The sequence below is a fragment of the Aspergillus puulaauensis genome, chromosome 2 (genome assembly GCF_016861865.1).
Source record: "Aspergillus puulaauensis MK2 DNA, chromosome 2, nearly complete sequence".
Classification (NCBI taxonomy): domain Eukaryota; kingdom Fungi; phylum Ascomycota; class Eurotiomycetes; order Eurotiales; family Aspergillaceae; genus Aspergillus; species Aspergillus puulaauensis.
In genome coordinates this window covers 3,037,782-3,056,917 of record NC_054858.1, presented here as the reverse complement: position 1 = coordinate 3,056,917, position 19,136 = coordinate 3,037,782, and the positions used below count along the sequence as shown (strand labels likewise).

The following is a 19,136-nucleotide window of genomic DNA, read 5'->3' as shown; positions in this document are numbered from 1 at the left end:
GGAGGTGTTTGACCTCGCTTGGGCCTGTCTGAATCGTCGCTCTCAAGAAACCAACATCTGATGTCCAATCGGGATAGAGAGCGTGCTAGCTATTCGGCAAATAATGTCAGACATATAAGAGAAGCTGACGTATCTGCCTCAGGCCCAAATATCACTCGCCCATCATCCACGAAAAACTGGAAGGCTGACGAACCACCAGACGTCTCACAGGCGCTTTCACCACCTATTGGCTGGAGAGTATTTTTGAGCTGTCAACCGCCGACCAGTAATCATCTATTATGGCCTCTGACGTGACACAAATTCAATCCTCTCTTGAAATTATGCTCTGGTTGGCTGAGTGACGTATGGGAACTCAAGGGAAGCGCCCACCAACAATGGCACTTCAAGCACTTTCCTCGGTAGAGCCGAGGGCTTGTTCGTCATGGAGATCATGGAGTGCCTCGTTACTTGGCCTACAAGCCCACCATGTCTTAGACAGACGAGAACACCGCGTCATGGGTGGCTGTCGATACCCCTCCTTGGAGCTGTATCCATGCCGACTGTCTCAAGGACAGTAATACCCAAACCATACAGCCATGTCCAGCCGATCTTTACTTCGAGGTCACACCCAAGACACCGGCTGGTGACCGTGCGTGAAGAATGCCCCTCACCATTGCAAGCACAAGGGCAAATATACGAGACGAGAAGGCCATCCATTCCAGAACGGGGAGGTAGTGCGGGGAGTAGACCAGCCCATTGTTGGCTATTGTTCACCTCTTCACGAAGGAATGCAGGCTGCAGGAGAGCCTAGAGTTACCTTTCAGAGAAAAAAAAATTGTATTACGGGACAGACTCTGCATGAAGCTGACAATGGTGGGTGGTTAGCGGTCACTTTTGGTGGTGCCGATTCATCACAGGTGCCCATCCTGGATGGATCGCCGAGCGGCGAGGAGGGGGGAGAGCGCTCTGGGTGGTGGACGGTGTTGGAGACCTTGCAGGGCCTTGCCAGGGTGTGCGATCACGGCGTCAATTATGGGTAGGCCAGGTGTGATGAGGTGCATTTGCATGAAACCTTCCTGGATCCTGCACACTGGAGGGCTCAGTCCGGCGGCTGTTTTTCGTCAAGATGCCGGTTTCTTCACAAGAAGATCATCTACCAGGGTGATAAGTGCTAATAACCGCAATCAATACGTAGAACCATGACACCTCCCCTCAAGGACCGTGAAACAATTGGAAAGGCCTCAAGCTACACCCCCTCCAGTTGGACGTCCGCAGACAGGCTCCTGCCAGGGAAGGTTGAAGGCCTTGTCCAGTTTAGCGCCGAACTTCCGAAAATCACATCCATCCCCACGCCTCCTCCATGGCAGCATCCAATGGAAGCAAGACAGGCAAAAAGGAGGGGGCGTGAGTCCATCGAGCCATCAAGTCATCAACCATCCAGCGGCCGCTCGCTCCCAAAGCGGAATAGCGCCGGCGCTTAACTGCAGCTGCCACGATGTCCATTGTCCTGGACCTCTGCTGATTGGTCGATCTCCGCCTGCTGGATGCTGATGGAGGGGGGTTTTCTCTCGAAAAATTCTGGCAATTATTCAGTTCCTGTCAGGAGAAACTGGCAGGCTGAGTGGTCCACGGTGAGTGGCATTACTACTCAGTAATCACTACATTTTAGTTACTTAGTATAAACCTGTCGAGGTAATGCCGTGTATTACGTCCGTACGGTCCCTGAATACCGACCAAGATCTCCCACCCAGCAAAGTGGATAGAGCAGTTTATTTTTGGAGACGTTCTCCCAAGCTGAAACAACCCTACGCACCCCTATCACATCGCCATCTCCATCCCAAACCACTCTGAAGCAATCAGCGGCCATGTTTCGAAACCGTTTTAAAATAGGAGGTGTGGCACTGCCTCGGTCGCTTCACGCTTGTCTATCTGAAGAAGAACAGGGGGCTTGTCTTCACAGAACATTCTATAAGTATCTACGACTGCGACTAGTAGTGCTAGTACTACTAAATAACTCGTGTAATACACCAACAAGCAGTGCGCGTCTTGCCTACCAATCAAGGGACCCATAATCACCCCAGTTCCCACCGTGCTGTGGCGCGAGTGCAGGAATATCAATTATCAGTTGATAGTGTCTCTCTGGGCGGCGGTGAATGGGGCATGATCAGCAAGAGGCCTGGAAGGAAGAGGGGGTGATGGAGTAGCAAAGAGTCAAGAGAATGGATCAGGCACAGACACTCTCCGGTTCCAAGGTTGTAACTTGTCAGTCAAGTTCCGGCACGCAGGAAACTTCGCAGTGTGGAAGCTGATCTGGAAGTTTATTTCCTGGGGTACCGTTCTGGGATTACCGTATGGTGGTAATTTATTCAGTCTTCCTACGTATGTCGGCTGCCCTATGACCGACCACCTCCTACTTGATGCACCCATGAGGATTGTTGTCCCTACCATTTACTCCTAGTAGTAAAAGAGTAAGAATTGACAGCGTCCAGTGACTGCATACCAATTACCAGGCAGCTACCTAGCAAACCCAATTTCCGCTGTGCACGCGACCCTAAACAAAGAACGCCAAACCCCTCACCCATTTAACCACTCTCAAGGATAGAGCTATCAACCCAGAGAACAACTCCCACCATCCTCACCAGTCACACCCATAAACCCCATGTGGTGGAAATCCTGACTCTCCTCGTAAATTCCAAGAACCAACCGACCCAATAACAGCCCCAACCAAATTCCCGGGAATGGCGATTCTTTGTTCGATCACGGCAGCAATGGGTCTGCCTAGTCGCTACCAAAGCTCGGAAGATCAAAATCACAAATTAGATTCGCTTACCGGAGAACTGGGTCTCTTCGGTAGCTTTAGAATGAAAGAATGAAGAATGAAAGAAATTGCCGCGCTGCGAGTCCATGATATGCTCGGTGTGGGACCATCGATTGGCACGGTTTACGTACTTGGTCTGGCCCGGGGACTCCGATAGGGTTCCAGATTTCGGGGTGTGCTGATTGAGAGCTGGAGACTGGGGCTTTGGCTAGATGATCTGGTCTGACATGTGAGGTCTGACTCGGGTTGGCTGCCTATTTGAATGCTTTTGAGAGCTGTGCGCTGGTTTATCATTGGATGGTAGGGAATTTACGAAGAGACCGCTTTACCAAGGCTAGTGTGACGGGCCCATGGAAAAAATAGAGTTGTCCCACGAGAGTGACAGGCCAGTTATCATGGAGGGAAGACCAACAGTCGAGTTAGTTTAATCAGGCTCTGGGAGGATGTGTTGGGAGCGCGACAGCGCAAATAATATTTCTAGATTACTATTGATCTCCGTGGAATATTCACAGAATAAAGGCAGGGAGATCGAGTACTGTTCCTGCGCTGAAAAGAAAGGACATCATTCCAAAACTCCACGCACCAAACCAACGGCAATACGCCTGAATAACGAGACCGAGGAACCGAGACCCAAAGCAATAAGAAACAATAAGTAAAACGAAAGTTTAGTCAGATTCATCACTTTCATGGCCCTCGTGACCGTGCTTTCTTCGCTTTCCTTTTGGTGGCGCATCCAGTTCCGTTGTAGTGTAGGTGACTGTATGCGTAACGACATGTCGCACGCTCACCTTGTGGTTGGAAGTTCGAGGATTTGCGGTCCGAGGAGCATCAAGGTAGCGCATTCTCCAGTCTGCGGGAGAATATGAATAGGGCGAATATGGTGAGTATGGAGAATAGGCAGAGTAAGGAGAGCGAGCAACGGTTGCGCTCCTAGGACCAGCACTTCGAGGCCCAGCGCTCCTCAAAGGCTCCGCTGAACTTGGTGAATGCCTAAGCGCCGGGGGGATACGCAACCGGCGCAGGTTACTGAATTCCCGCCGAGCATGGGTTGGACCGTGAGGAGTCGGTGGAGGAAGTGTTGCTGACCGCGCGGACTCATTGAAGTTGAAGGTCCCACTGACTGCGCTGGAGGGCTGTGACCGTGGGATGTTGGCATTGCGTTGATGTTGGTTGAATCTGTACTTTGAGTAATCCACGTTGTCGGCGCTCTCTGGGTTGGAAAAGATAGGAGACAGCGCCTTTAAAAATTCTGTGTAGGCAGCTGGAGGAGTGATGGGAGTCGAAGCGCTGTCCTCATTCCTCGCCGACTCAGTGCTCGAGTCGGTGCGCAGTTCGGATGGGAACACAATGTTGCTAGGCGTTTTGAGGGGAGGGAGAGCTGGCTTGATGGAAGGCATCTTGAAGGATATATATGTGTCGAAAAGGATAAAAGAAGTTGTAACGAAGGTAGACAGCCGGGTATGTACGTGAGGCCAACTTAATGGTCGAGATGAAAGTATATACCGCGGGCGTGGAAGTATGCGAAAGAGAGTATAGAGGGACAGACCACGCAGCGAGAGCGAGGGCCCAGAAGAGGAAGGGCGAGAGGAGAGAGAAGGAGCCGGGAAGTAAGGAAGGATGGAGATAGACGGTCTCTCTGGTGAGCCTCTGGAGGAGAGGAGAGGGCGCGAAGGCAACAGGCGAGAAGAGGAGGGCGATTTATTTATCAGGTGCAGTGGTGACTTCACTGCCGCCGTTTCGGTACGGTAACGCCGTTTGATACGCCGCCGATACAGCACGGTGACCGATCTGTGTAACGCTTCCCGTGTCAGTGTCACGCGCTAGACCCAGTTCGGCTAGCGTCATCACCCTTAGCTCGAGAGTGCGCGGCTGCAGTTGATTCAGTCCATCAAATCACCAGCTCCAGCAGCTCGACGACTCTGAATCAACGCCGCGCTGCTCTCTCTCATTGCCTACCAGACTCGGGCGGACTCACCGGTATGCACGGGATACTCCAAGGCACCTGCTGAAGTGGTGTCAGTTGAGGGGTCAGGCAGGTGCTGTCTCTGCGCTCTGCCAATCACAGCCCAGGCTCATCAACAGAAGGGTGACGAGGTGAAGAGAAACCGAATTCACTCCTGGGGAAGAGGAGAGGAAGAAGATGCCAATGGAGGAAACTTCTGGGATTTATATCTTTGACGCCCTCGCAGGGTCGATGCTGTCCAAGGCCCGCTTGCCAACCTGCCAGTGTCCTGCGACCCAACAGAACCAACAAGCTTGACACTAAATCCCCCGTTTGTCGCGCGCTTTGGGGCCAAACTCTCCATGGTAGGCCAATTCTCTCCTTTTCATTCCTTCCAGCAAACTCTCTCCACTATTGCACGAAAGGGGCGCCGGATCCTTCCTCCCCTATCAGCCACTCGGGGCTGGAGCAAGCTCCGACCCTCATGCTACGCGCCCAGTTGCCGCGCACGGCTTCCTTGACCAGGGTCCTGCACGGCCGCCGACCCCTAAGATCCTTTGTTGGCACCCTGCCGCTTTCGCCCATTCCTCCAATCCGGTTGGCCTTTTTGTTTCCAGACTTTTTCTAGTCGGGCGGTTAGAGCAGCTGTGCAAGGCTAAACTACACCCCTTGGTTTGCTACAGACGAAGTCATGTTCACGCTCCCACTCCTTCTTAATAAATGCGGCGGCTACAATCATCCTCAGCGCCTGCACCATGTGTTTTATAAGCCACAGTCTGCGAATGATGAGCTCGAACGCATGTTGGAATGAGATGTCGCTCTTGCGTTGCCATGCAATCGCCGATCTCGCAGAGCAGCGTAATTCTGCAGCTCTCATTCTCTGCTTCTTTCGCCTATCATATCCTTGTTCCACTTGCAGTCTCGTACATTCTGCTAACTAGCTCCTCCAGCTTCTGATCCATACATGTTTGTCTCGTTCATTCTCGCATGATCACCGTTGGCTCGTCATGCGGCGTCCTTTTCCCGCCTGTTTTAGCTTACATTCAGCCGACACATGGTCGTATATTAAACGCCCACGAGCACCATGCTCCCAATTTTGCTCCTCCTTCGTTCGACAGGTGAGACCACTCAGGTCGCACCCTAATCCAACGAGCACGGATGATATCGAATCCTTTGTTGGTATGGCTGGCGGGGTGTAACCGAAATTCTCTAGTTGAGCAATCGCTAAGCAATCGATCTCGGCTTAAACACTCACTCCCAACACCTACTGCAGAGGTTCTTTTAAAGGTGTACTGACTTTTCGGTGTCTTTGAACCTAGTTATTATGTCTACAGGCTGTTGAACGCCGATATCGTCTCAATTGCCTCAGACACGATGCCAATCCTTCCGTTGGCCCGTAAACCAGATTATATCCTATGGCTCACCAAATTATAACACAGCCGAAGGTTTACTAGGCCGTTAGCACGTTCCAACCCATAAACTAATCGCTTGGAACGTCAAGGTCATGTCTGCCTCGCGCCCAAGCGTGCTTCGGCATCGAACCGACCAACCATAATTTGTCTCAATCCTTTGGTTTGGACCAACACCATGAAAAAGGGCCACGGCGAACTCTTGCGTCTGCGAAGGCGTCATGGACTGCACGTACGTGGTCGCATAGATCAGTCGAGTTCCACCCACCCCTCCAGGTGGGGATAGGAAGGTATCAAAGTGCATGTTCGTCGGACGAATGCGCGTATTACAGGATGACACTCCGTAAATAACGAGCATGGGCTGGTGACTGACCGCCACGGTTTCTAAGTAAACCATACCTATAACTTTGGTCACCTCTAAGGTAGGTAGCCTAAGCTGGGCCGCTGGTCGTACCTTCTAACCATAATGGGTTCACGGAGACATTGGTTGCTCCTGCCCTGTTTGTTTATGCTTCAATCTCAGCATAAACAGAAGGAGCCGTTGTCGCGCCTGCCTTTTCTCATTAACATTCCTTGAAGATACTAGTATCAGCATACGGTGCCAGGTGTATGCACTTCGATGCCCGTGTCCCCCCCATCTATTAAAGTTTTCTCGGCCAACACAACATCTCTGCCTCTACTATCGACTGGCCACCCACTAGCCCAACAGCCCCTTACAAGCGGGAAACATGCGCCTGGACAAGAAAGTGAAAATGAAGCCAGGCTAGTTGTGAACCCAACAGCCTCCCTGAGCAACTGGGTCATGGATAGGTCGAGGCTCTAGACGCCCATAGACGTGGCTTTTGATCGACGACCTCGAGGCTGAATCTCCAGTGCTCGGCAGGGAGGGAAGAGTGCACATGGCTTGATCGGGGAATCGGTATCCACCATAGGTGCCTGTCTGAGAGTCAGTTGGGCAGTTGTGCAGCTGAAGACGAACCTAATGGGGCTGTCTGCGGTATGATCCACTTCACTGCATTGGCAGTTTGCCTCCAAGCTCCTACGATCTATCACTGAGCTGAAAAACCGCAATACTTGTAACCCGATCCGGGATTCGCCGTGCGGCCGTAGGCAATGGGCTGACCGAGTGCCCAAAATCCCGCAATGCCAGTAACTGCAGTTGCTCCTGCTATACTCGACTTTACGTTGTAATTCCAGATTTGTAGTAAAACCATAAACAGTTCCACATCTCTCTTGCTCTTTCATTTGCAAGTATATACTACTTCATGCCACTGGTAGCTAGCTCTATGTATCCCCCTCTTGATATTAACGGAAAGTCGTCTACTTTCTTTACCTCCCTGCGTAGTTCAAGGCAGATACCCATTCTGCGACAGATGTCTTGTACTTAGTATGCCTCCTGCATAGTCTTTTTGCCAAACCCATACAAACGAGTAACTACACTCCAGATTGCACCTCCCTGCTTCGGAAGTATAGCCCTAGGAAAGAGTAACCACAATTACCCGGCCTTGGTCGTGCCTGCCCTATACGGCCCATCCACATGCCGCGACTGCCTAACCCTAGGTAATAACCAACGTCTCTCCCCATTGCACCTTCTCTGTTTGCAAATTCTGTCCCCTGAGGAAGGCACGATTGAGGCATCTCCCGTCAGTCGTGCCTGCCATTCGGGAGTCTGGTCGCACCTGCCTATTTCTCATAACATCCATCACTTTCTTCATGATGATTAAATTTGAAGGGAGGAGGAAGGTGCGAAGGACAATCAACCTTACCCGTGACTGCCCAGGGATTATCTAGTCCGTACCTGCCGTATACAAATCTCTGGATTGGACCACTCCTTCCATTCCGGCAGTAATAACCCTAAATGTTTTGGTTGATACATTAATTGTTACTACTGCATTTAACTAAGTACAGCTTTTTATTACTGAGTTTATCGTGTCCATGAAATCTATCTTATATAGATCAGGCTTTTCATCCGTTGCTGTGTTGGGTAAGGGATTTCTAGCTTACAGAAATGCTGACCATTTCAGTGATATCTTGGGATGCCGATGGCGAAACCTAGTAAGTCTTTGATTGGCCACGTCCTGTTTATGAGACAAGGCTTGCTCTCTAGGTTTCTTATAGTTTGGGTGACCTACCGCGGCACCGGTAGGGGCTGCTTGCAAGAACACAAGATATTGTTTATTTTCGACTTAGTCCATGGTTCTTATGCCACCCCCCATAGTGTCTTAGACAGAGAGGCAAAGTGGAGCATTGGCCATGATTCTTTCCTTGGAATGCCACCGAGCAGGCCATCTTCATGACCAGAAAAGCTATGGGATAGCGACATGGGGTTATGAATTTGTGAAACGCGGCTGGAGAATAATTATGGACCAGAATCCAGTGATGGCATGCTTGAAGATCTGGCCCTTCCTATACCACTACCCGTCACCAGAGCTAAATAGAACAACGAGAACGAACCTGTTACTGGACGACAGTCCTTGCCTTATCCACGACCTCTACTCAACGGAAGACATTCAGCCTCCAGTATCTTTAACGTTCGAACGATCCAGTTCAAATGCATGAGCAGCCCTAGCATCCAAACGCTCCAGGTAAGCCTCCAAATATCCTAAGTAGAAGCTACCTGTACTTCATCATAACCGTCATTGTTACATTTAATTCGGCCATGTCCCGCTCAGATTCGAAATATTCCCTACTCGCTCCAGCGTACACGGTGGGACGTGTCTGCACTAGATGATGAATATGACCCAGCCAGCCAAAACGTCACATTCGCACCCGACGATGGTAGCAATTACATCGTAGGGAGGATTGGGGAGCACAAGGCGGTATAGGTACCAGCAGCCAGGTACACTATGTCCAAGGTTTATAGGAGTATGAAATCCCATGATTGTGATCACGAGAGTATGGATGGCACCCTCTGGTAGCAAACGGCCAAATATAAATGCTGTGACAGTGGACCTTCAAACTTGAACTCCGACCCCATGGTAGCTGCCAATACCATGCAATGCGAGCAACCGCCCTTCAAGTGCTGTAATCAAACTTTGGAGCCCTCGAGCATACTATTCTCATCCAAACTACTTATCTATCCCACAAAGGTCCGGTCCACGGCAATACCCAAAAGGAAACAGAGACTCGAACCAGCAGTGGCGGTGGAAGCACCCCCCAACACACCCGGTCGACATCAAGGGCCACTAGATCCATAAAGGTCAGGGTACCATGTTTAAGACGACATGTTCTCGACAGTCCAAGGTCCATCATGTCCCATCCCAACGATCTGGATTTTGCCAGGCGTCGACGCTGTCTTCGGATGCAACCTCAGTAGGGTTCGAGTCTGGCCAGGATTACAATAAGGGGCATGTAAGGGTGGTTCGGGAAATACTCGGATGGCGACGAACAGAGAACTAATATCCTTGTGATTAGGTAGGAGGTACTAAGTGGAAGGGACGAAACTACTTACCGGGGCAGAGCACTGTGTGCGATAACTGATGGCGATCATGGTCCGCCTCTTGATTTCACCTTAGTGAGAGGGTTAAATAGAGATGAATTGGTTCCAAGGACTGGGTATCTGTCCATGGTACATCACGGGATTCTTTCTCTACGAGGCAGTTTCAGTCTCAGTACCCGTGACTGGGCTCAAGTCTTGGGCAGAAAACACCAGGTTATTGTGAAACACCAGGAAAGGTTATGCCAATTTAATCTGGCAGGTATTAATGTAATTGAGGATGGATTAAGGATTGATATCCTGTCATTGAAGGTTGAGTCTAGCCAGAGTACTCCATTCGCCGTTCTGATACCACAGGTATAGATACTAGATACAAACACACGGTCTAGCGAGTGCAGCCAGAAGGTACATGAACCAGCAAATCCAAGAGAACACCAGATCCAACAATAACACCAAAGTAGTCCAGCTCGGCTGTAGTCCAGTTGCTGGAACTGAGTAGTAGTCTTGTAAACATGACATGAAATCCATAACCCCTAAGAAGGAAAAGAAATCCCCACACAACACCACATAAGCTCCATCTGTCTCCATTGGTCGATTGAACGTGTCCCAGTAGTTAATCAAATCCCCAAAAGGAGGAGTTATTGTGTCGCCTCGACACATCATAAGGCTTCCGAAGATCGTGGCCTTCCCTGACCTGCAGTGAAATATAACGAATCGCAAAACGGAATGGGTATATAGCGAATGGTAGATTACTCGAAAAATATTTTCACCAAATTGGTCGCGGGTACAAGAGCCAGCCTTGTACGAGGATCCCATCGAGGGACCTCCTGACGCTATGAGATTCAATCTCATGGAGAAGCCAAAAAAAAAAAAAAAAAAGTGTTCGTTCCTTGTTCTTTGTTGTACAACAATCAAAGAAGAAGGTAGTTCCAGCCGTTCTGTTGCATAACGTCCCGCCAGTGCGGCTTCTTGACTTCTTTCGGCGTCCAGCTGAGCTCGGGGGCCTTGGGGGAGCTGGGGGAGCTGGGCGGTTCGGCCTTCACGAGGCTAGCCGGTTCAGAGGGCGAAGATTCGCTTTCTTGACAAGGAGCAGAGAATTCGTCTGTGACTCTCCACACTTCCTGCAGGACTCGGTGCATGCGACCGAAGCTGCCAAGTTTCGCGTGTTCAGCGAGAGCTGCTGCTCGCTCAGCGAGGAGGGTTCGGAATTGGCAGCCAGGGATGGAGTATACACCGGCGATGAATAGTGGCCATACAAGGGAGCGGTCAAAGCCTTCGGGTCCTGACGGGATGTACTGCAGGGCGTTTGCGAGCGCTTGGACCAAGTTGACGTTGCTGGGTTGGGTTTCCTCAAATCCAGGGACAAGGCTGCAGAGGTAAATTCGAGCGGCGATGCGGAAAACGGCCGTCAGGTTCTTAGTCAAGATCTCGGGGCGAATCAATCCTGTTGTTATTGAGAAGGGACTCTCCATGGTTGGGTCGGCGGGTTCGGTGAATTCCAGTTGTTGCCCGAGAGCCGAAACGTGAGAGCAGACCTGCATCTCATCGACCCTTCCATCCGCCTTTAGAGCATCCAAGCATGCAATTTCCGAGATAAGGTACATCACACGGTCCTCGCAACCCATGAGCTCGCGCAGTCCGAGAGATACCCCGCCAAGATGTTTTGATCGGTAGGTGTGGGCGAATTCGGGCGTTCTTCGGTACATCATAGAACCGAGAATATCGATCCAGGCGGCCAAAGTCATGCTGAATGGTGGTAGCACGTACGGGTTCGGGGTGTCTGCAGTTAGTCCGAGACGTTGCACCAAGTTTGCAGCAGCCTGGAAGTGGTCTAGCCAAGGAATGTCCGGAAGGTAGTCATCGGCTGGGCCTACGGAGGAGTGGAAGAAGATCATGCCGAGGGTGGCATCGAGGATCTCTTGGTGTTCACTGTCATCTCCCAGAGCCTGGCATAGTAGCGAAATAGCCTCGAATCGGTTTCGCATGATATCGTGATCGATCTGTTCTCCCGTAATCCCCTCCGTTGTCTTAAGGTGGATCGCGGCAACGCTAAGACAGCAGTGTAGGTAGCACTTGTTAGTCTCGAGGGTTTGAAGGACAGCTTGGGCGCGAAGGTGCCCGCGCTGGTGAGCTTCCAGAACGGGGAAGCTCATTCGCAAGACGTTGTGGATAAAGTGCTCCAAAAGCGGTCGATCATGGTCACTAACGGGGATGTTTTGCAGCATGCTGTATGTCTCTGGGAAGGTCTGGTCACAAAGCGCAGGGTCGATTCCTGGAAGGGCCGGTGTTCTGAAGTACTCATCATGGAACCACTCGTCACCTGGGAAGGTAGGAAGAGGCGCATTCAGTTGGGGCGGAGCAAAGGCGCTGAAGGTCGATGATACAGAGTCATGGCGCAGCTGGATATCGTTGACGAATGTTTGGCGCTCGGTCTTGACGTCTACCTCGTAGGGAAATTGTTGTGTATAAAGAGTTTGGCTTAGGGCAGGTGTGGTCAAGTGTGAGGCGAACATGTCGTAAGTGGGCTCTGGGAATGGACGGCCGTATTCGAATTCTGGAGAAGTCGGAGAATTGGCGGCGATGTTCTGAGCGCGAATGGTAGGATCTATGATACAGGTTAATGAGATGGAAAGGGGAGTATACAAGGAAAGTAGTTGCCCTACCTATGGCTAATGAGCCATTGCGCTCATTCATCTTCGTCTGCTTGATCTTGTTCTTGATAACTTCCTTGTGCATCTTCCTCTGTTCGGTGTTGCCCCACCAGATAGGGCGTTTATATTCGCATTTAACAGAGAGGTTGTTGCATGCTCCACAGGAAGGGTGCTGCTCATCACACTTCTTCCGACGAAGACGACATGTGAAGCAACCTATTGGGAGAGGGCAATTTGGTTAGCTGCTGCCAAGTGTGTATCAAGCTATATGCATGCTTACCTGAGCGAGACCGCTTGTGGGACTTGGTATTTCTCTCGGGTTTTGATGTACTTTCACTGCCCGACGAGGACTGAGACTCAGCCGCGCGCTTCACAGCGGAGGGGTTGGTCTTCTTTCTTGCTGCTGCCGGCATTGTGTATAGATGTAACTGGTTTCTTGGGTGGTAATGGCGGAAGTGTCACGGGGTATCAAGTACCAACACGGATGCGAGTGCGGGCAGTAGGTGACAGGCGAGTCGCAAGCGAGGATAGTAGTAGACGGGAGTATTAAGGTGCAAAGCTGGACCAGCAGCCTTGGCTATCTAATTAAGTAGAATAAGAGAGCGTAAGGCGCGGTTTGCCGAAGGACGAGGCGACTGGGGACGACGCTGGGGAAGCAGAAGAAGCTCGATCGTGGGATCGAGCAACCTTTAAAGCTCGAGTGCGACTCCATGATGTTTCTATTTTGGAATTATTCCAGATAGCCGAAGGGAAAATTGGGTGGTGGGAGAAGCAGGATTGGAGTGGAAGGATTGGAGATCGCCCGCTGGTCCTCAATTAGCGTTGACCAGGGGAGGGAATCATGCAGGCTCGAGAACCGGTGAGTTTAGCTTGGTTTGCTAGCCCCAACACTTCCAGGCTAATTTTGGATAATTTTGGTAACTTTTGGCTGCCGTCAACACGGGCGCCTATGCAAGTTGAGGGGTTGGTGCGTGATGATTGGACATCAACTCCAGGTTAAGATGGGCGGTTGGCTGGTTGATTGGCCATGGATGTATGCAAATATCGTGAGTCCGAGCTATCCGATGACCCGTGCTACGGCGGATTCCTTCGACCTCTGCAAGCACAACAGTGATTGCTTCCTTTTTCGGGCATCAAAATACCTCCACCTGGAGGGTCTCTCCCGTCTGTCAAATGCCAGCCCCCCCGAGTCATTCACCGGCACTTGACAGTCGAGAGATATATCCCGTTGAGCAAGTACACCGCCAGTGACTCAGTATCGATTCCCACCCGGACGGGATTCCTGGCCCGCAAGGTAGTTGAACGCACGGCAGGCATTGTGACAAATTCTGTGGCCTCGATAACGCAAAAGGCCAATCGCAGGGCCGAGTAGACTAGGATTAAATTAGTCTGATTTGAAGCCAGAAAGTGATGATCAAATTTACCATATTGGGAAAATGCGATACCCTCGTGCAAACGTGATGGGACGGGGAACGAGAAGCAACATACGACAGTGGATGGCCCAGGGATCACGCTGACAGCAGGACTCGGCAAGTCGTCACACACTTTGGCCCTCGCAGTGTGCTGGGATCTCGAAGAACCAGCCAATGGCCAGGCTGGGAGGTGTGCTGGAGGAGGAGCGTGTGCAGAAGCTTTGCGGGGTGTTGTCGAATCGCAGGGAGAGAGCGTGTGATGAAGTGCAGCGAGGGAGCACTAAAGACACTAAAGGACGCTAATTTAGCCCGAGCGAGCCAAGATCTGGTCCCGCGATGGCCATTGGACGAGCGCCAGATTGCAGTGCTCTTAATTAGCAACAATTAACCGCCGTGATGTGCAAGGCTTCCTGCGCGATTTCGTCTTGTATGGGGTCCTTATTACCGTGATTTATTCTTAGTTCTACCCCTCTTTCGCTATTATTAACTGCATTTTCTGCCGCAAACTCACACCTCAGTCTAGTAATTAGTGTAGATTAGCTGTGATTACCTGCAGGCTGCTCCACCTCGGGTGATCTTGCATCTGCGCTCTCGACCTCTTGTCACACTCCAGCTCGCTGTCACCTTGTCTGTCACAATGCAATTTAACTTATTTCCAAGGACAGACAATTTGTCACTATTAATATTGCGATTAATGGAGGAGAATGGCCGCTAAGAGCCGGGCGACGAGGTCGCTCTCTCCAGCGCAGCCAGTCAGATCTGCAATCAAGATATCGGCATGACCCTTAAAAGCCTAATTTTTAGTGCCAAATTGCCGGCAAAAGACGGGCAGAATCTGGCACATCTTTGTGTTACTCTGTGTCACTCTGTCCAACGTGGCACTCTTTAAACAAACTGCTCATGTTTGTTTTCGACCCTGATACTACCTCGCATCCGTGTCTTCGGACAGCAATTCTCCGTCGACGCCTCGACACCAGCAATTCTCGGCAGGCGATGCGGGGTGGACAACAGTTGATGGAGATTCTTCCTGGCGTTTTCCCGTCGGCCTACGTCCCATCTCAAAAGCCGTTTAGCGCCGAATGACTCTCAAGCACGGACATCAAGTTGGGACGGGACGGGACCACCGCGGACTAAGATCCCCAACTAACCCCAACAAGAAAATGTAAATGCAACAGGAAAGATACCTCAGAAATCACGCCTCGGGCGTAAAACGATCATCTCCCACCCAATCGTTCCTCCTATCACCAAATAAGCGCCCCGGATAACGGAAGAAAGACTGGCCGTGGACGCTCCATGCAGGAACTCCATGCGCCTCAGATGTCCATGCATGAAACGAAACACTGTATAACCCTTTCTCGAAGAAAAGAACCCAAGGTCAATCGTTTGAGTTTCAACTCCCCGGTTTAGACTTTAGCCTCAACTCCGATCGGAAGTTCTTGACCAACGTAACTGCCCTCTTGCCGCCGGGCCTGAGACGATCCAGCTCCACATATATCTGCTTCTATAATTACTTGAGTCTTAACGCCCTGGTTGCCAGTGGTTAGCCGCCGCGGTCTGTCTGTGCTGCTACCAAGCTACAACGGCGAGCGTTGTGCTGTTGCTATTTTTGACAATGTCTGTTGGTTCGGCGCTTAGAATACCCAGGAGCCTACTGGTAGCTCGCAAAGTACTATACATATGCTATGCATGAGCATATTGGGGCTGTTGGGGTCTGGAAGGCGTCGAATGTCAGAAAATAGGTTCGAAGGGAACTCGATTAAGTTCTGGGGGCTGTTTCAGCCATTATTCATGTTTGCTGGCACTGGCTTTCTGCGAGTCAGTCTGTGGTGCGGTTATACTTCGGTAGAACGTCGGCGGCGTCGTAGATATATACTTTTTCCGTATGGAGTGTTCCAACCCAAAAACAACAAATTCTTACCAACCACTAACATATAATTACTACAGACAGCCACTATAAATAAGTATAATAGAAACAAAAACAAGTTTTCAGGTGTATTGCCTCTTGACCTATTGGCCCCAAGGTTGAATGTACACTTTGAAATGCCCAGAATGAGCACTTCATCTCGCAACAACTTGAGCCTGCATTGAATATTGGAATGGATCTCGATCTGCATCTGTGATCAAGGCTGTGGGACAGCGGCTGAGACACGATCACCGAAAAAGTCCAAAGTCCATGGTAGGTGTGTCTATGCTGGGAGCCAGCCAGTGGAACAGCCGTACATATTAACCAAGGCTGAGTAGCGGACTGAATCCAGATTAACCGGTCTTCGGGACGGGCAGGCTGCATTCCGCCATCTTTCCTGCGCGCAGCTTGCATGCGTTCGTTGAGACTATTGAAAAGTTCATGCTTGCGTCTAGTGTACTCCTAGGCCGAGATACACTGGGCCCGACCTATACTGCCCCTCAAACATGCTGGCGAATGTGTCGAATAGCAGGTACATCCACTAAGTACCAAGATAGGACAAAAGGAGCATATAATTGCATTTGACGACACATACTTAAATTGCCTCTAGAGGGAGCAAGCGGACGCTTCGAGCGTTAAGGCTTTTGTGCGAAGTGACCCTAGGCCATCATCCCCATGGGGATTGGGAATGTCACCGGATAAGAAAGCACGCCAAGTTGATATTGGGGCAGATGGTAACTCGGAGACTTGATGAATGGCCTTGGATGTAGTACGATGGACAGTTCTCGGTGCTGATGAAGCTAGGATTCCATCCTAAATAATTGCTATTGCTATGCCACGCTTGAGGGTATTTACATCGATCTACTAGAGTATTCAGATAGGCTTCTATAATCTGCTGGTCACTCTACATCCCCAGCTTCAATCTCCTTCATCATTGTTTCCGCATCTTGTGCTGCCTTTTTAACATCTTCTCCGAGTTCACCCTCTGTTCTAGCAATCTCTCCAAATCTCTCCCGCCAAAGCTTCCATCTTCCCTTACAGAAGCCATGTTTGCCATCCCACAGTGGCCCTCCCTTTCCTCTTGAACCGACTTTAGGCCCAGACTCGAACTCTTCATCCCAGTTATAGATCTCCACGCCCAGAGTCTCAATCCACGCAGCCGCGGCAGGAATCCATGCCTCCAGCGGTTCCGCCTTAGGCCTCCGTTCCGTCGGAGATTCAAGCGCAGCGCGGAGGGTAATCAGAGCAAACCACGAGTTGGACGCAAAGATATCCTCATCGGTTGCCGTAAGAAGCGCAGCGAATTTGCTGATGTTGATGATCTGAGAGATAGCCTTTTGCTGCTCCTCGGCGTTTTTGTTCGGATTGACGGAGATATTATAGTAATCGCGGAGGCTCCATCCCAGCATGGGTAGGTCCTTCCAGACTTCCATCTCGTGTATGGTCAAGGGCCCTGGCCCCTGTTCTGCTTCGGGGCTGGGGAGCTCGGAAAGGTCGACGAGGACATCGACGAGTTTGTCTTGGTGTTCGGGCTTTTCGCATGCGAGGGCGACCACTAGCTTCCAGAGACGGCCGAGACTGTCCTCGAGCGTTGTATCGTCAAGTAACGTGGCCTCAGCGAGCTGTTTGGCGGCTGTTGGCGCGGATATGCTGTCCGCGAACAAGTCCCGAAGGATTGTAAGGCGAGACGCAAATATTTCGTCTGTTATATCGACCATGTTGATAATACAGTGGAATTTAAACAACAGAAAAGAAAGATAATGAATACAGATTAAATGGAGGGAGGGGTATAGATAAACAAAAAGGGGGCCTGTGCTTGTTAAATGCGATGCAATGCGGGGCGGGCCCGGACATGTGAAGGCTCAGGGTGAGACCCGCGACGTCATCCTCTTCTGTTCCTGAATCTGTCGAGCAATCCGGACCCTTCGCTCTTCCACGGCTTAGCGCTGAGATCAGCGTATTTCAACACATTGTCTCTCGCCTACATAACATGCAAATGCCGTGACAATGTTTCGATTCCCAATAGCACCGTCCTTGCGCACCGTCGCGCCTCCCATAATCCCTCGCGCCCGAGCCTCCATACCGTTGCCGCAGCTCTCACGACCTTTTTCGACTCCATCTTCGAGGATCCGGAGCACGATACCTACTACGATACCGCGCTCGTCTCGCTATATCCCTTCACGATTCTTCGCAAGCTCGACCCATCGGTTCTACCCCAATGGGTACAGATACAGGCGCTTCGATGGGCCTCAAGGGGATTCATTTGCGTTCCGCCTGCTACGAAATGCGAAACCGATCCACTTTGTAATAGTCGGGGGAGTTATCGGGGGATTTTACGTCTACAATACAGAAACTGTTGAGGTGGGAAGCTCAATGCGCATATCGCGCGCACTTGGGTCACTTACTTGTGCTGACATGGTGAATCGACTTTTCTAGATGACCGGTCGGCGACGGTTCAACATTGTCTCTCACAACCAGGAATTGCAAATGGGCGAGTCGAGCTACCACGAAGTTTTGCGAGAATATCACGGACGCATACTTTCTCAATCCCACCCCCTCACTCTCATGGTGAATCGCATTCTACAGCGCCTGATTCCCCTGGCGCCGATTCACGGAGCGAACTGGGAGGTTCATGTCATCCAGGACGATAACATGATGAATGCTTTCGTTCTTCCAGGGTAAGCAAGCAAGCTTTACGCTCCTCGCGATGTAACATAATTCTAATTTTTTATTTAGTGGCAAGGTTTTCGTATTTACGGGGATTTTACCCATCTGCGAGGACGAAGATGGGCTGGCGGCTGTTTTGGGCCACGAGATTGCCCACGTGGTGGCCCATCATACTGGCGAGCGGATGAGCAGCCACTTCGTTACCATGGGAGTTATCTTCCTTACCGCACTCCTTTTCGATGTGTCCGGGAATATCCCGTCCTTATTACTAAACCTTATGTATAGTTTGCCGAACTCTCGGACGCAGGAAGTAAGTATACGCCACCACTCCGAGAATGAGAACCACCGCTAACTTCAACTAGGCTGAGGCGGATAACATCGGCTTGAGTATGGTTTAATCGATATTTAATTCCCAGTGCGACGCTAATATACCCTCTAGTGATGATGTCAAAAGCATGCTACAACCCCGAAGCCGCTGTTGGACTGTATGTCATAGCCTCCTTGACTCAACCCATCGCACACTGCTAATACAATCATAGCTGGGCTCGCATGCAAAAAGCAGAAAGACAGGTGCCTCCTCAATTCATGTCAACCCATCCATCAGTAAGCGACTACCATGAACTCCTGTGCTTGGATACTAACGCTGACCTTGACAGAGTTACAACCGCATGGAATCTATTCGCGGATGGTATGTCTTACTGGGAACTCCGAAAATTTCAACTCACTGACCTCACTATTAGGTTGGATAAGGCTCAGCACGCGTATGAAGAGAGTGGGTGCTTTGGCGTTGCATCTTACGGTAAGTGTTTTGCGCCATATTTGAATCTATCCGGTCTAACAAGCTCCATATGTAGTGCCAGGTTTCCGACAGGCACGCGACGACTTCAGCTGGTAGAGCAGGATTTTTGATATATAAAAG

At 50.7% G+C, this 19,136-nt stretch overlaps 4 protein-coding genes across 4 annotated transcripts; 1 reads left to right on the top strand and 3 right to left on the bottom strand.

Moving 5' to 3' along the window:
• Positions 1-3,462: 3,462 nt before the first annotated feature.
• APUU_21237S (uncharacterized protein) lies at positions 3,463-4,194 on the bottom strand (the record flags this gene model as incomplete). Its single annotated transcript, XM_041699967.1, has 1 exon — positions 3,463-4,194. The coding sequence occupies one exon, from the start codon at positions 4,192-4,194 to the stop codon at positions 3,463-3,465; it is 732 nt and encodes a 243-aa protein (XP_041552999.1).
• A 6,301-nt stretch (positions 4,195-10,495) lies between these two features.
• APUU_21236S (Zn(II)2Cys6 transcription factor) lies at positions 10,496-12,648 on the bottom strand (the record flags this gene model as incomplete). The annotated part of the gene is made up of 3 exons (XM_041699966.1): positions 10,496-12,189; positions 12,248-12,451; positions 12,516-12,648. The coding sequence occupies 3 exons, from the start codon at positions 12,646-12,648 to the stop codon at positions 10,496-10,498; spliced, it is 2,031 nt and encodes a 676-aa protein (XP_041552998.1).
• A 3,801-nt stretch (positions 12,649-16,449) lies between these two features.
• On the bottom strand, positions 16,450-17,268 carry APUU_21235S (DUF3632 domain-containing protein; the record flags this gene model as incomplete). The annotated part of the gene is made up of 1 exon (XM_041699965.1): positions 16,450-17,268. The coding sequence occupies one exon, from the start codon at positions 17,266-17,268 to the stop codon at positions 16,450-16,452; it is 819 nt and encodes a 272-aa protein (XP_041552997.1).
• A 289-nt stretch (positions 17,269-17,557) lies between these two features.
• APUU_21234A (M48 family metallopeptidase) lies at positions 17,558-19,112 on the top strand (the record flags this gene model as incomplete). Its single annotated transcript, XM_041699964.1, has 9 exons — positions 17,558-17,911; positions 17,987-18,228; positions 18,287-18,527; positions 18,580-18,604; positions 18,657-18,702; positions 18,757-18,820; positions 18,874-18,905; positions 18,958-19,016; positions 19,072-19,112. The coding sequence occupies 9 exons, from the start codon at positions 17,558-17,560 to the stop codon at positions 19,110-19,112; spliced, it is 1,104 nt and encodes a 367-aa protein (XP_041552996.1).
• Positions 19,113-19,136: the final 24 nt, after the last annotated feature.